Source organism: Phocoena phocoena, chromosome 2 (assembly GCF_963924675.1).
Source record: "Phocoena phocoena chromosome 2, mPhoPho1.1, whole genome shotgun sequence".
In the NCBI taxonomy this organism is placed as follows: domain Eukaryota; kingdom Metazoa; phylum Chordata; class Mammalia; order Artiodactyla; family Phocoenidae; genus Phocoena; species Phocoena phocoena.
In genome coordinates, this window is record NC_089220.1 from 75,611,995 (window position 1) to 75,630,552 (window position 18,558).

The window sequence follows — 18,558 nt, forward strand, 5'->3', positions numbered from 1 at the left end:
ATTTTCAGGACATTACATACAAAAAAAACAGAATACACATTCTTTTTTTAATTATTTATTTTTGGCTGCGTTGCTGCACGGAGGCTTTCTCCAGTTGCGGCAAGCAGGGGCTACTCTTCTCTACGGTGCGTGGGCTTCTCGTTGCAGTGGCCTCTCTTCTTGTGGAGCACGGGCTCTAGGTGCATGGACTTCAGTAGTTGTGGCTTACAGGCTCCAGAGCACAAGCTCAGTAGCTGTGGCACACGGGCTCAGTTGCTCCGTGGCATGTGGGATCTTCCCAGGCTAGGGCTCGAACCCGTGTCCCCTGCGTTGGCAGGGAGATTCCTAACCACTGTGCCACCAGGGAAGCCCCAGAATACTCATTCTTTTCAAGTACACATGGAACATGCCCTAGGTTTGACCACATACTAGGGTACAAAAAAAGCCTCAATAAATCTGAGAGTTTAGAAAGCATCTCTTCAGACCACAATGGCATGAAACTAGAAATCAACCACAGAAAAAGAAATGAGAAAAAAATGATCACAGGGAGATTAAGCAACATGCTACTAAAATAACCAATGGGTCAATGATGAAACCAAAGAGGAAATTAAAAAATACCTTGAGACAAATGACAATGAAAACACAACCATACAAAATTTATGGGATACAGCAAAAGCAGTTCTTAGAGGGAAGTTCATAGTGATACACAGGCCTTCCTCAAAAATTAAGAAAAATCTCAAATAACCAACCTAACCTACCAGCTAAAAGAATTAGAAAAAGAAGAACAAATAAAACCTAAAGTCAGCAGAAGAATGGAAGTAATAAAGATTGGAGAGGAAATAAATAAAACAGAGATTAAAAAACAGAAAAAAAGGGGCTTCCCTGGTGGCGCAGTGGTTGAGAGTCCGCCTGCTGGTGCAGGGGACACGGGTTCGTGCCCCGGTCAGGGAGGATCCCGCGTGCCGCGGAGCGGCTGGGCCCGTGAGCCATGGCCGCTGAGCCTGCGCGTCCGCAGCCTGTGCTCCGCAACGGGAGAGGCCACAACAGTGAGAGGCCCGCGTACCAAAAAAAAAAAAAAAACAGAAAAAAATCAATAAAACCAAGAGCTGGTTCTTTGAAAGGGTAAACAAGATTGACAAACCTCTGGCCAGGCTCAGAGAGAGAGAGAACCCAAATAAACAAAATAAGAAATAAAAAAGGAGACATAACAACTGATACTGCAGAAATACAAAAAACCATAAGGGAATACTATGAACAATTATATGCCAACAAATTTAACAACCTAGAAGAAATGGATAAGTTTTTAGAAATATACAGCCCACCAAAACTGAATCAAGAAGAAACAGATAATTTGAACAGACTGATCATTAGAAGTGAAATAGACTCTGTAATTTAAAAACTCCCTACAAACAAAAGTCCAGGACCAGATGGGTTCACAGGTGAATTCTACCAAACATGCAAAGAAGAATTTATACTGATCCTTCTCAAACTCTTCCAAAAAAATTGAAGAGGAAGGAAAGAATCCCAAAGACATTCTATGAAGCCACCATCACCTTGATACCAAAACTAGACAAAGACACCACCAAAAAAGAAAATAACAGGCCAATATCTTTGATAAATATAGATGCAAAAATTCTCAACAAAATATTAGCAAACCAAATCCAATAACTCATAAAAGATCATACACCATGACCAAGTGGGATTCATCCCAAGTTCACAAGGATGGTTCAACATACGCAAATCAATCAGTGTGACATACTACATTAAAAAAAGAAAAGAAAAAAACCAAATGAGCAATAGATACAGAACAAGCATTTGACAAAATTCAACATTCATTCATGATAAAAACTCTTACCAAAGTGGGTATACAGGGAACATATCTCAACATAATAAAAGCTATTTATGACAAACACACAGCCAATATAATACTCAATGGTGAAAAGCTGAAAGCCTTTCTACTAAAATATGGAAAAAGACAAGGATACCCACTCTCACCTCTTATATTCACCATAGTATTGGATGTCCTAGCCACAGCAATCAGACAAGAAAAAGAAATAAAAGTTATCCAAATTGGAAGGAAAGAGGTAAAATTGTCATTATATGCAGATGACATGATACTACATATAGAAAACCCTAAACACTCCACACAAAAACTACTAGAACTGAAAAACAAATTCAGCAGGATAGCAGGATACAAGATTAACATTCAGAAATCAGTTGCATTTCCTTACACTAACAATGAAATATCAGAAAGAGAATGTAAAAAAGCAATACCTTTTAAAATAGCACCTGCAAAAATAAAATACTTAGGAATAAACCTTACTGAGGAGGTGAAAGACTTATACACTGAGAACTATAAAACATTAATAAAGGAAACTGAAGATGATTCAAAGAAATGGAAAGATATCACATGCTCTTGGATTAAAATAATTAATATTGTTAAAATAGCCATACTACCCAAAGCAATCTACAGATTTAATGCATTCCCTATCAAATTACCCATGACATTTTTCACAGAACTAGAATAATCCTAAAATTTATATGGAAACATAAAAGACTCAGGTTTGCCAAAGCAATCCTGAAGAAAAAGAACAAAGCAGAAGGCATAAACCTCCCAGACTTCAGACAATACTACAAAGCTACAGTAATCAAAACAGCGTGATACTGGCACAAAAACAGGCATATGGATCAGTGGAACAGAATAGAGAGCCCAGAAATAAACGCACACACCTACAGTCAATTAATCTTCAACAAAGGCAGCAAGAATATAAAACAGGAAAAAGTCTCTTCAGCAAGTGGTGTTGGGAAAGTTGGATAGCTGCATGTAAATCAATGAAGTTAGAACACACCCTCTCACCATACACAAAAATAAACTCAAAATGGCTTAAAGAGTTAAAATAATACATGACATCATAAAACTCCTAGAAGAGATCATGGGCAAAACATTTCTGGCATAAATCGTACCAATGTTTTCTTAGGTCAGTCTCCCAAGGCAATAGAAATAAAAACAAAAATAAACAAATGGGGCCTAATCAAACTTACAAGCCTGTGCCCAGCAAAAGAAACCATAAACAAAGCAAAAACACAATCTACAGAATGGGAGAAAATATCTGCAAACAATATGACCAACAAGGGCTTCATTTCCAAAATATACAAACAGCTCATACAACTCAACAACAACAACAACAAAAACAACCCAGTCGAAAAATGGGCAGAAGACCTAAATAGACATTTCTCCAAAGAAGAAATACAAATGGCCAATAGGCACATGAAGAGATGGTCAATACCTCTAATTATTAGAGAAATGCAAATCAAAATTACAATGAGGTACTACCTCACACAGGTCAGAATGGCCATCATTAAAAAGTCTACAAATAACAAATGCTGGAGAGGATGTGGAGAAAAGGGAACCCTTCTACACTGTTGGTGGGAATGTAAGTTCGAACAGCCACTATGGAAAACAGTATGGAGGTTCCTCAGAAAGCTAAAAATAGAATTACCATATGATCCAGCAGTCCTATTCCTGGGCATATATCCAGACAAAACTCTAATTCAAAAATATACATGCACCCTTATGTTCATAGCAGCACTATTCACAATAGCCAAGACATGGAAGCAACCTAAATGTCCATCAACAGATGAATGGATAAAGAAGATGTGGTACATATATACAATGGAATGCTACTCAGCCATTAAAAAGAATGAAATAATGCCATTTGCAGCAACATGGATGCAGCTAGAGATTATCATACTAAGTGAAGTAAGTCAGAAAGAGAAAGACAAATACCATATGATATCATTTATATGTGGAATCTAAAATATGTCACAAATGAACCTATCTATGAAACAGATTCACAGATATAGAGAACAGACTTGTGGTTGCCAAGGGGGAGAGGGTTGTGGGAGGCCTGGAGTGGGAGGTTGGGGTTAGCAGACGTAAGCTATTATATATAGAATGGATAAACAACAAAGTCCTACTGTATAGCACAGAGAACTATCTTCAGTATCCTATGATAAACCATAATGGAAAAGAATATTAAAAAAGAATGTATATATATGTATGTATAACTGAGTCACTGTGCTGTACAGCAGAAATTAACACAACACTGTAAATCAACTATACTTCAAGTAAAAAAAAATTGAAAAAAGTTAAACTAGTGAATATACGAAAAAGGAAGAGACCTACAGACATAGAGAACAAACTAGTGGTTACCAGTGGGGAGAGGGAAGCAGGGAGAGGCAAGATAGGGGTAGGGGATTAAGAGGTGCAAACTACTACTAAAATAAATAAGCTACAAGGATATATTGTACAACCCAGGGAATACAGCTAATATTTTATAATAGCTATTAATGGAGTATACCTTTTAAAAATTGTGAATCACTGTTGTACACCTGAAACTTACATAATATTGCACAACTATACCTCAATTTTTTAAAAAAGAAAAACTTTTTTCAAAAAGAAAAATGAATGTTTCAGAAGAATACAGACCAAAAATGTTTTGAAAAATGGAGGAAACAGGGTGAAGAGTATATGGTACCTCTCCATACATTTTTTGCAACTGTTTACAAATCTGTAATTATTTCAAAATAAGAAGCTTTTTAAAAGAATATAAAAAAAAAAAAGAATAATATGTACAGTTCATATACAGTTTAATGTCATTTATTTAAAGCAAAAAAGACTAATACAAAACAATATGAATGTTAAAGTTTTTTTTATGATCTGAAAAGATGTACCTCAAAATTCAAAACAATGGTTTTTTTGGGGTGGTGGGGTGGGAGAGAGGCAGCAGGGATTATAGGTAATGGTCAATAGAGATTTAGCTCTATCTATAATATTCTAGTTTATAAAAGAAAAATGTATTCTTACCTTACTTGCAACTAATCCTGGGACAAATGATCAGAAATCCATATCAAGTTTACTCTGATAACAAAGGTGAATTAGGAGGATGAATAAAATTAAAATTTGAGCAAGGTACACATGGAGGCTTTATTCATTCCTATTAGATTGAACTATATGAAATTGACAATAGTCCATCATTTTTAATCTAGAAAAGTGATAATTTCATATGGCTTTTTATGGACTGAATATTTGTGTACCCCTCAATTTTTATATGTTGAAACCCTAATCCCAGTGTGATGGTATTTGGAGGTGGGGTCTATGGGAGGTAATTAGGTCATGAGGGTGAAGCCCTTGTGAATGTGATTAGTGCCCTTATAAGAGGCCAGAGAGCTGGCTTGCTCTCTTTCTGGCACATGAGGACACAATGAGAAATTGGCAGTCTGCAACCTAGAAGGAGGCCCTCACCAGAATTGGACCAAAAGAAGTAAATTTCTGTTGTTTATAAGCCACCCAGTCTGTGGTACTTCATTATAGAAGCCTGAATTGACTAAGATATGGTTCAATCTAATATTTTTCTTTGCTCCAGAATCCTTTACATGAGCTGGTTCCATTATATAATCTTATTGGGACTGAACAGCAAATGTATATATATACATACACATATATATATATATATTTATTTATTTATATTTATATATACACACACATATATATAATTAGTAATATTAACCATACTAACAACTGAAATATATAATAACTCATTGCTAGCAGAGCCCCTAACAGCAGTTAGTTACGCAGCATTAGTGCCAGACAGACAGCTCCCTTTGGCTTACTCAGGTGTGCTAGATAATTTGGGGGTGGGGGGAGGGCAGATTTCCTAAAACTAATTAGCATACATAAGGGGTCAAGACATTTTCAACCCCTGAAATTAAGAGTATAAGAAAAAAGAATAAACTTTGAGGTCCTTGATATACACTACGGCTAAAAGACAGTAACCTGAGGCCACAGAGCAATGGAAATGATTGCTCCCTTCTCATTAGGAGCTGTTAAGAGGGGGGAGGGAAAAGTTATATGGTCTACTCAGAGTGGGAGATTGATTCCTGAGACCAGGAATGGAACTTCATCTGGAGGAAACCATATGGTTTGGGTTGAGATCATTTTCTGGGGATTCTTGGAAGATAAGTACAGAAGGCCTTTAGGAACCTTGTGCTAATTAACAGAGCCTCCTGCGGAACAGTTCTATACATATCCCATGATACAGGAACTGTTCTAATTCTGGACTAAAAGACAGGGAGTTAAAGACTCAAATGTACTATGATTGTTTTGCTTTTTTAGCAGTACAAGAGAAAGACATTTCATAAAGGTCTTCCTTAAGTCATACTGTTCAACCTATTCAATTGACATGGCAGGTAGAAGGGAAATGACACCCCTCTGCTTCAATCCTCTCCCCTTAGGGCCTAGTCCTTCCTTGTAGGGGCCACTACCAGATCATAGAAGCTTGCATTTAAGAACTAGCGTATTTCATGGGCTTCCCTGGTGGTACAGTGGTTAAGAATCCACCTGCCAATGCAGGAGATAGGGGTCCAAGCCCTGGTCGGGAAGATCCCACATGCCGCGGAGCAACTAAGCCCGTGCTCCACAACTACTGAGCCTGTGCTCTAGAGCCCGCGAGCCACAACTACTGAGTCTGTGTGCCGCAACTACTGAAGCCCGAGCGCCCTGGAGCCCATGCTCCGCAACAAGAGAAGCCACCGCAATGAGAAGCCCGCACACCACAACGAAGAGTAGCCCCCACTCGCCACTAGAGAAAGCCTGTGCACAGCAACGAAGACCCAACGCAGCCAAAAATAAATAAATTAAAAAAAAAAAAAAAGAACTAGCGTATTTCAGAGAAGACAGACTGCTGCTGCCATCAACATCATCATCACTATAATCTGGTGCTCAATTTGTCTCAAGTACTGTATTAAACCTTTATCACACATTACCTTATTTAAATCTTGCCACATGGCTATAAGGTGGGCATACTTAATATTACCACTTTACAACCCCATTGTTCACAGCACCACTATTTACAATAGTCAAGACATGGAAGCGACCTAAATGTCCATCGACAGATGAATAGATAAAGATGTGGTATATATGCACAATGGAATATTAGCCATAAAAAGAATGAAATAATGCCATTTGCAGCAATATGGATGAATCTAGAGATTATCATACTAAGTGAAATGAGACAGACATACAAATATCATATGGTATCACATATATGGAATCTAAAATATGATACAAATGAGCTTATTTACAAAACAGAAATAGACTCACAGACATAGAAAACAAACCTAGGGTTAGCAAAGGGGAAAGGGGGGGAGGGATAAATTAAGGAGTATGGGATTAGCAGATACAAACTACTATATGTAAAATAGATAAACAATAAGGACCTACTGCATAGTACAGGGAACTATATTCAATACCTTGTAATAACCTCTAATAGAAAAGAATCTGAAAAAAGAATATATATAACTGAATCACTTTGCTGTACACCTGAAGCATTGTAAATAAACTATACTTCAAGAAAAAAAAATATCACCACTTTACAGATGAGGAAACAGAGTCTAATAGAGGTTCAATAACTTCCCCAAAGCGGCATAGATATTAATAGCAGAGACTGGATCTAAACCACTTCTGTCTAAAACACATTTCCATGCTCCTAAACACTACACTCTCTTGCCTCCTCCTTTACCCTGGCTGGCTCCAGGCACAAAAGGGACAGAGCTCACGTACTGCCTCTGGACCTTCAACTCCTTCCATCTTTCATGCCCAGCTATTTTGAAATACAAAAAGGATTGAGTATGAGGCAGGAAAGACAGGGCTGGGCCCAAGAACAGCCTATATACTTCCTTGTTTTGCACTTAATGAGACCATGACTCATGGAGAAATGGCATCTAAAACAGAAACTTTGTAGCATCTGAACAAGAAACACTGACCATGAAAACCACAGCGCATGCCCAATAAAAACGCAGATTGCCAATAACCCTGTATGACCTTCCCGTGTGGTTGACTAGTAAGGGAAAATTTAAGGGAAAACAGTTCTTAGAGCACATGTACAGTGGCTCCAGGAGACAAAGGTGCAAGACTGGGAGCTGATACCACCTGGTGCAATCTAGGCCACACCTCAAACGTCCTCTCAATGAATATTCCACCCCTAATCAAAAAGACCCCGCCCATTCAAAGGGCTAAGAAAATAAGATAAAAGGGGGATCAAAAAACCTTGTGGTATGCTCCGCACTTGTGAGGATGCCTGCACTCTTCTTTGAGTGTGTAACTTTCACTTCAGCCTCAATAAACTGCTTTTTTTTTTTTTTTTTTTTTTTTTATTTATTTTGGCCGTGGCACACAGCTTGCGCCATCTTAGTTCCCTGACCAGAGATTGAATCCGGCCACGGCAGTGAAAGTGCCAAGTCCTACCACCGGACTGCCAGGAAATTCCCCTGCTTCTTTGTTCTCTTTGCTCCTCAGCCTGCGTGTTTTTTTCTCCTTTGTATTCTGTGTTCCTTGCCCAACTTCTTTTGGACAAGTTGAACAACAGTCTGGACTTTTGATAAAGCTTTTCTGCTATCAAGTATATGTGTGTCTGTGTTGTAAGTTTAATTTGATAACAACACTAATTTTTACTAAGTGGGATCAGTTTTCATATTTAGTTTATCCAGCAACATTTTTAGGTACACAAAAGTTTTCTAACAGGAGATCTTATTTAAGAGCCTTTAATTTAGGGTAATATTTTTAATGTCATCTGTCTGACTTGTAGTTCCAAAATTTGCTGACCAGCTGACTGCTTTTTGGGTTGATCTGAGATGTGCATGGTTTAGAAACCTTAACTCAAGTTCCAGTTCTTTCAGTAACTACTGCTACAATGCTGGACATATCACTTGGTTTTCTTCACCTTTATGATCTCTAAGGTGTTACTGTCTAGTTCTAATTCTATGGCTCTGATCTGTCTTACAAACATTTCTCAAGATATTAATTATATAATGTCTAAAAAAGATATAACAGATAAAAGTTCTGAAAATAAACCCTATGCTTTTCTTTACTGTTTCTAATTAAGCTCATAATCCTCAGTTAGATTTTAATCTTTCATTCAGCCACTCATTCAACAAATATTTATTGAGTGCCTACAAATGTACCAGGGAGCATTCTAGCAGCTTGAAAGTGATCGTTTTCTACCTCATTTAAAACCCCACAGTATTCCAATACAATGACTGTGAATATATCTGTGGATATTTATTCATAGATTTGTGTGTGTGTGTATCCCCAATTAGTTCCAAAACAGATCTGAGGTAGAAATGTTTAATAAATAATTGTAATTAAAGGTTGAGTAAAAACCTTCAGAAACTGAATGATCTCTTTGAGCCCTCCCACAAAGAATCCTTCCAGCCTCCACCTCCCAAAGTAAACCTGCTCTCTTTAGGTAGATTTAAAGAAAGGGGCATCACTTAGGCTGGGGTGAATCACCATATACAATGAAGGAGGCAGGCAAGGGATCCAAATGGGAGAGAGAAGTGTTGAAGTCAGTCCTTATTTATACCAAATCAAGAAAATGATCCTTTCATCTGCCTGTAGTGACTTCTATTCACTTGCAACATAAATTTAAATAACTTGAATTTCCTATCTGGTTCATTAAATAAAACTGGATTTGAACGTCACATACATGGCCATTAAGCACACTGTCATTACTTACAATTTTGGCTCACGCACAATGATTACCCCAGTATACTTACTGCCTTAGGACATTTCTGAGATACAGGTGTTACTATCTCATCACTATCTGTAGTTTGTGCTTCACTGACTTCAGAAGCTTGTTCACAGGATTCTTTATCTGCCGGAGAAGAGACTAGAGTTACAGAACTGTTTTGGAGTACCCTGTCTAGCCCAGAAAAGACCCAGTACCTACATCTTCAATCTTCTGTTTAGTTACTAGTTCTGAGTACCTAGATTTTGGCTGTAATCACTAGAAACAAACCTTCTTTTTTAAAGTTTCACTTATTCAGAAGCTTGCCAAACACACAGGGTTCACTTCTGAAAAAAGAAAGGGAAGGAAAGAAGGTAGGGAGGTAGAAAGAAAGTTTTGTCCTTTTAGGGGATGGAGAAAATTACCAAGCCAAGGAAAAACAGTGCAATCAGGGTGTAGCAGACTGTATTTTACAAAGACAGCGTCAAATAATATCTCTCATCCCACATGCTCTCTTTTGTACAATGTGATCTTGATACTCCTAATACTTTTTTTTTTTTTTTGCAGTACGCAGGCCTCTCACTGTTGTGGCCTCTCCCGTTGCAGAGCACAGGCTCCGGACGCGCAGGCCCAGCGGCCATGGTCCACGGGCCCAGCCACTCCGAGGCATGTGGGATCCTCCCGGACCAGCGCATGAACCCGTGTCCCCTACAACGGCAGGCGGACTCTCAACCACTGCACCACCTGGGAAGCCCCCTAATACTTTTTTTAAGGTAGGTATTTTTATGTGTGTATATATATTTATTTTTAGATTTTTATTTTATATTATAGTTGATTTACAATGTTGTGTTAGTTTCAGGTGCACAGCAAAGTGATTTAGTTATACATATACATATATCTATTCTTTTTCAGATCCTTTTCCCATATAGGTTTTTATAGAGTATTGAGTAGAGTTCCCTGTGCTCTACAGTAGGTCTTTATTGATTACCTATTTTATATGTAGTAGTGTGTATATGTTAATCCCAAACTCCTAATTTATCCACCCTGCACCTTTCCCCTTTGGTAACCATAAATTTGTTTTCTAAGTCTGTGAGTTTGTTTCTGTTTTGTAAGTTCATTTGTATACTTTTTTAGTATATTGCTTATATAAGCGATATAATATGATATTTGTCTTTGTCTGCCTTACTTCACTTAGTATGATAATCTCTAGGTCCACCCATGTTTTGCAAATGGCATTATTTCATCCTTTTTTATGGCTGAGTAATATTCCATTGTATACATATACCACTACTGAGCCCGTGTGCCACAACTCCTGAAGCCTGCGTGCCTAGAGCCTGTGCTCCACAGCAAGAGAAGCCACCACAATAAGAAGCCTGCACACTGCAACAAAGAGTAGCCCCCACTCACCACAACTAGAGCCCGTGTGCAGCAATGAAGGCTCAACACAGCCAAAAATAAATAAATTAATTTTTTAAAAAAGAAAGAAAATACATCTAAATATGAAACAATTTTCACAGAAAACCAACAGGAAACTGCCAGAAGATCTCTTATAGAACTAAAGCTTCAAGAAAGATCTCCATGTAACCAGGTAGGATAGGGGGAAAAAAAAAAAAAGAAAGGCGTCAGGATGGGACTGGTGCCCCTGGGAGTGATCTGTGATGGAGGGAATGTCCACATGGGCTGGCCCTGGCCCTGGGGAGGCTTCTTGCCTGCTGAGAGGTCTACTGGGACAGACAGAGGGCTGGAGGGGCTTAGACTCTGTTTGCAAGGACTGTGCTTATGCTGGCTTGCTAGCAATCAGGATGGAGAAAGACCAGGGCTGATGGCTGCTGCCTTGTCACACTTCCCTGACCAAATCGTGTGCTGGGAGGGCTGCTAGTACATGCAGCAGCTGGGTGCTGAATCTCAGATGGATGGACCCTGGGAGAGGACTTGGTCTAGCTGTGCGGAGACAGCCCAGAGGGCCTTGGGTGTGGTCCAGGCAGAACCTTGGAGGTAATTATCAGCACACTGATGGCGGGGGCGGGGGGGTCTGGCCATAGTGGACTTTGTTGGCATGCACACTGGGTGGTGCCACAGAAACAAATGTCTCAGGTGGAGAGCCCCTGGGGAGGAGTAGGCAGCAGTTGTTTCTTGGCAGTAGTGCTCCAGCTCTATTCACCCCACACAGAAGCTTAGAGCCAGCTCTGGGGCAGATAGGCCCTGGGAGAGGCCTGCTACAGAGGCAGCCCAGGTTGCAGGTGGCAGTACAACCACCTTGATTCCTGCAGCCACAGTGCCTTGGCCCCCAGCACCAGCCCACTCCACACCATAGCCTAGCGCTAAGTCTGGTACAAATGCAACAGAGAAAGGGTTGTGACCCTGGGTTGATTCTGGTCAGAATCATGGATGCCTGCACCAGTGGGACATAGGTTTGCTGTGACCGCATGGCCTTTACATGCTTTGGTGGTCACCTCCTTTGGGGCAGGGCACACACTCAAGGGCAACAGACCTTATCGAATACGACCCTCAAGGCTTCTACTCCAACAACTGAGGAGTGGACCCTACCCCTGACAGGGCTGTTACAGCCATGGAAAAAAGAGGAGGCCCCACCCCAAATCCAGGGGAGGCTCTGGACACCACAACACAAATCCCACCTCCTATTAAAAGGATAACGGCCAACACACTCTGAGGAAAAATGTGGCTAGCATCCATGCAAAAACCAGTCCTCACAACAAAAATATTGGACTCACACAGTCTACACACAGATGCTCCCACATAAAAATACCCCTTCAAGACCACAGTAGATAACTGTTTCTCCTAAATTCATAGAGACAGAGAAAGTTAGGTAAAATGAAAAAGAAGAGGAACTACTCCCAATTAAAAGAACAAGAAAAATCCCATGAAAGAACAAATAATGAAACAGACCTCACCAGTCTACTAGACCCTGAGTTCAAAAAGGAGGTAATAATCATGCTAAAGGAATTAAGAAAGACTATTAATAGAAATGCAGATCACTGTAACAAGGAACTAGAAACTATAAAGAGGAACCAATCAAAATAAGACAACTCAATTGCCAACATAAAAAACAATATAAAAGCAATGAATAGCAGACTAAATAATGCAGAAGAAGGAATAAGTGATCTAGAAGATAGAATAATGGGAATCATCCAATCAGAACAGCAGATAGAAAGACAAAAACCAAATGAAAGCAACATATGAGATATATGGGATCATTCAAAGCATACCAAACTACACATAATAGGGGTTCCAGAAGGAGAAGAGAGAGAGAAGGGGATCAAAAATGTATTTGAAGAAATTCTGGCTGAAAACTTCCCAAACCTAAAGAAGGAAACAGATATCCAGGTACGGGAAGCACAGAGGTTCCCAAACAAGATGAACCCAAACAGATCCAGACCAAGACATATTATAATTAAAATGGCAAAAATTAAAAATAAAGAGAGGATTCTAAAGCCAGCAAGAGAAAAACAAAGAGTCAGTTACAAGGGAACCCCCATTAAGGATATCAGCTGATTTCTCTGCAGAAACTGTGGGCCAGAAGGAAGTGGTATGATATATTCATAATTCTGAAAGGGAAAAACTTGCAACTTAGATACTCTACCCTGCAAGATTATCATTTAGAACAGAAGGAGGAAGAAAGAATTTCTCAGACAAGAAAAAACTAAAGAATACAGCAATACTAGACCTACCCTAAAGAAATATTTAAGAGTCTTCTCTAAATAGAAAAGAAGAAAGAATCTATAGGAAAGGGAAAATCACAATAGAAAAGGCAAATATATAAAAGGATTGAAGATCACTTAAATAAGCCAGTACATAGACTAAAAACAATCAAAAAATTTTTGTAAAAGTGATTGTAACTCTAAATAACAGCAAAAGGATAAACATGAAGATGTAAAATAGGGCATCAGAATCACAAAATGTGGGAGAGGGGAGTATAAAAATGTAGATCTTTCAGAATGCATTTGAACTTCTTTGACTATCAGTTTAAAACAAATAGATGTAGTTATGGGTCAACATACTAGAAAACCAGGGTGACCACAAATCTAAAACATACAATAGATTCACACAAAAATAAAAAGAAAAGAACTCAAGCATAATACAAAAGAAAACCATCAAACTACAAAAACAAAAATAAGAAGAAATAAATAAAGAACTGCAAAATCAACTGGAAAGCAAGGTTTTAAATGGCAATAAATACATATCTATCAGTAATTACTTTAAATATCAATGGACTACATGCTCCAATCAAAAGACATACAGTGGCAGACTGGATAAGAAAAACAAGAACCTACAATATGCTGTCTACAAGAGATTTACTTCAGGGTGAAACACACATAGGCTGAAATTGAGCAGATGATAAAAGATATTTCATGCAAATAAAAATAACAAGACGGGGTTAGCAATACTTACTTCAGACAAGAGACTTTGAAACAAGGTCCATAAAGAAAAACATAGAGGGACATTATAATAATAATAAAGGGATAAATACAAGAAGAGGATATGACACTCATTATCATATATGCACCCGATATAGGAGCATCTAAATATATAAAACAGATACTAACAGAGATAAATGAAGAAATGAGTACAATAATAGTAGGAGAGTTAACACCTCACTGACATCAACAGACAGATCATCCAGACAGAAAATCAATAAAGCAACAGAAGTTCTACACGACACAACAGACCAGTTGATTTAACTGATATCTACAGGACACTACATCTAAAAGAAAAAATCCCAGAATACATATTCTATTCAAGTGTGCATTGAAAATTCTCTAGGATAGACCACATACTAGGTCACAAAACAAGCCTCAACAAATTTAAGAAGGTAGAAATTATTTCAAGCATCTTTTCTGACCACAAGGGTATGAAACTAGAAATCAACCACAGAAAGAAAAACAGGAAAAGAGTAAATACATGGAGACTAAACAACATGCTACTAAAAAACCAGTGGGTCAACAATGAAATCAAAGAGGAAAACAGAAAACATCAAGACTATGACAATGAAAACACAACCTTACAAAATCTACAGGAGGCAGTTAAAACAGTTCTAAGAGGGAAGTTTATAGTGATACAGACCTTCCTCAAGGACAAGAAACATTTCAAATAAACAACCTAACCTACCACCTAAAAGAATTAGAATAAAAAGAAAAAACAAAAGCCAAAGTCAGTAGAGGGAAGGAAATTACAAAGATCAGAGAGAAAACAAGTAAAATAGAAATTTAAAAACCAATAGAAAAAAATCAGTAAAACCAAGAACTGTTTTTTTTAAAGATAGATAAAATCAAGAAACCTCTAGCCAGCCTCACCAAGAAGAAACATGAGAGGACCCAAATAAACAAAATGAGAAATGAATAAGGAGAAATAACAACTGATACTGCAGAAATACAAAAAATCATAAGAGACAACTATGAACAGTTATATGCCAACAAACTGGACACCTAGAAGAAAAGGACAAGTTTCTAGAAACATACAGCCTGACAAAACTGAGTCAAGAACAAACAGATAACTTGAACAGACTGAACAGTAGAAGTGAAATAGAATCTGTAATAATATTTTTTTTTTTTTTTGTGGTACGCGGGCCTCTCACTGTTGTGGCCTCTCCCATTGTGGAGCACAGGCTCCGGACGCGCAGGCTCAGCGGCCATGGCTCATGGGCCCAGCCGCTCCGTGGCATGTGGGATCTTCCCGGACCGGGACATGAACCCACGTCCCCTGCATTGGCAGGCAGACTCTCAACCACTGCGCCACCAGGGAAGCCCATGTAATAATAATTTTTAAAACTCCCTGCAAATGAAAGTCCAGGACTGGATGGCATCACTGGGGAATTCTACCAAACATAAAAAGAACTTACACCTATCCTTCTCAAACTATCCAAATAATTGAAGAGGAGGGAACACTCCCAACTTCTTTCTAAGAAGCCACCATCACCCTGATGCCAAAACCAGACAAAGACGCTACAAAAAAGGAAAATTTGATGAATATAGATGCAAAAATCCTCAACAAAATACTAGCAAACAGAATCCAACAACACATTAAAAGGATCATACATCATGATCAAGTTGGATTCATCCCAGGGCCACAAGGATGGTTCAAAATACACAAATCAACCAATGTGATACACCACATTAACAAAAATAAAGACAAAAACCACATGATTATCTCGATAGGTGAAGAAAAAGCATTTGATAAAATTCAATATTCATTCATGGTAAAAACTCTCACCAAAGTGGATATGGAGGGACCATATCTCAACATAATAAAAGCCATTTATGACAAACCCATAGCCAACATAATATTCAACAGTGAAAAGCTGAAAGCCTTCCTGCTAAGTTCAGGAACAAGACAAGGATGCGCACTCTCACCACTTCTATTCAACATAGTAATAGAAGTCCTAGCCACAGCAATTAGACAAGAAAAAGAAATAAAAGGTATCCAATTTAGAAGGGATGAGGTAAAACTGTCACTATTTGCAGATGACATAATACTCTATACAGAGAACCCTAAGGTCTCCACACAAAAACTATTAGAGCTAATAAATGAATTCATCAAGGTAGCAGGATATAAGATTAATATACAGAAATCTGTAGCATTTCTTTACACTAACAATGAGATATCAGAAAGAGAAAATTTAAAAAAATCCTGTTTAAAATCATGTTAAAAAAATAAAATACCTAGGAATAAACTTAACCAAGGAGGTTAAATATCTATATGCTGAAAACTATAAAACACTGGTAAAGGATACTGAAGATGATTCAAGAAATGGAAAGATATTCCATGATCTTGGATTGGAAGAATTAATATTGTTGAAATGGCCATACTACCCAAAGCAATCTACAGATTTAATGTAATCCTTACCAATATACCCATGACATTTTTGACAGAACTAGAACAAATAATCCTAAAATTTATATAGAACCTCAAAATACTGAGAATTGCCAAAGCAATCCTCTGGAAGAAGAACAAAGCTGGAGGCAGAACCCTTCCACACTTCAGACAATACTACAGTAATCAAAACAGTGTGGTACTGGCACAGAAACAGACATATAGACCAATGGAACATAATAGAGAGCTCAAAAATAAACCCACACAACTACATTCAATTAATCTATGACAAAGGAAGCAAGCATATACAATGGAGAAAAGACAGTCTCTTCAACAAGTGGTGTTGGGAAAGCTGGACAGCTACGCATATGTCAATGAAATTAGAACACTCCCTCATATCATACACAAGAATAAACTCAAAATGGTTTAAAGACCTACATTTAAGACATGACACTATAAAACTCCTAGAAGAGAACTTAGGTAAAACATCCTCTGACATAAATCAAAGCAATATTTTTTTTAGATCAGTCTCCCAAGGCAAAAGAAATATAAGCAAAAAGATACAAATGAGATCTAATCAAACTTAAAAGATTTTGCATAGCAAAGGAAACAATCAGCAAAATGAAAAGACAACCTACTGAATGGGAGAAAATATTTACAAAATGATGTGATGGATAAGGGATTAATATCCAAAATACAGAAACAGCTCATAGAATTCAATATCAAAAAACCAAACAACACAATCAAAAAATGGGCAGAAGGGACTTCCCTGGTGGTCCAGTGGGTGAGACTCTGTGCTCCCAATGCAAACAGAACCCAGTCAATCCCTGGTTCCCCGACCAGGGTTAGACTGGGTTTGATCCCTGGTCAGTGAACTAGATCCCGCTTGTATGCCTCAACTAAGAGTCTGCATGCCACACTAAGAAGTCCGCATGCCACAACTAGAGATCCTGTGTGCCGCAACTAAGACCCAGCGCAGCCTAAATAAATAAATAAATAAACATTTTTTTAAAAACTTGGCAAAAGACCTAAGTAGACATTTCTCCAAAGAAGACATACAGATGGCCAGCAGGCACATGAAAAAATGCTCAACATCACTAATTATTAGAGAAAGGCAAATCAAAACCACACTGAGGTATCACCTCACAGTGGTCAGAATGGCTATCATTAAAAATTCTACTAATAATAAATGCTGGAGATGGTGTGGTGAAAATGGAACCCTCCTACACTATTAGTGGGAATGTAAATTGGTAAAACCACTGTGGAGAACAGTATGAAGTTCCTTAAGAAACTAAAAATAGAGCTACTATATGATGCAGCAATCTCACTCCTGGGCATATATCCTGAAAAGATGTAAACTCTAATTTTAAAAGACATGCACCCCAATGTTCATAGCAGCACTATTTCCAATAGCCAAGACATGGAAACAACCCAAGTACCCGTCAATTGATGAATGGATAAAGAAAATGTGTCATTTATACACACACACATGGAATATTGCTCAGCCAAAGAAAGAAATGAAATATTGCCATTTGCAGCAACATGGATGGACCTAGAGAATATCATATTAAGTGAAATAAGTCTGACAGAGAAAGACAAATAATATATGATATCACTTATACATGGAATCTAAAAAATAATACAAATGAATCTATATACAAAAGAGAAACAACTCACAGACATAGAAAACAAAGTTAAATTTACCAAAGATAAAAGGCAATAGGGGAGGGAAATTAGGAGTATGGGATTAACAGATACAAACTATATACTATACATCAAATAGATAAGCAACAAGGATTTACTATATAGCACAGGGAACTATATACAATATCTTGTAATAACCTATAACGGAAAATAATCTGAAAAAGTATATATATAAGTGACTCACTTTGCTATACACCTGAAACTAACACAGTATTGTAAACCAACTATACTTCAATTTTAAAAAATATGAGATATCACCTCACCCCTGTCAGAAGGGTTATCATCAAAAAGAACACAAATCATAAATGTTGGCGAGGATGTGGAGAAATGGGAACCCTCGCACGTTGTCAGTGGAAATGTAAACTGGTGCAGCCAATGTGGAAAACAGTATGGAGGTTTCTTAAAAGACTAAAAATAGGACTACCATATGACTCAACTATTCCACTCCTGTATATATATCAAAAAAAAAACCCACCATAAA

At 38.0% G+C, this 18,558-nt stretch overlaps 1 protein-coding gene across 2 annotated transcripts in view; it reads right to left on the reverse strand.

The window, feature by feature from the left end:
- Window positions 1-18,558, reverse strand: part of RPGRIP1 (RPGR interacting protein 1) — a 71,948-nt gene that overhangs the window by 15,151 nt on the left and 38,239 nt on the right. For both annotated transcript variants that reach the window (XM_065872115.1, XM_065872114.1), the window contains one exon: window positions 9,595-9,692. In XM_065872115.1, the coding sequence (XP_065728187.1) occupies window positions 9,595-9,692 (98 nt within the window). The remainder of the gene's footprint in view (window positions 1-9,594; window positions 9,693-18,558) is intronic.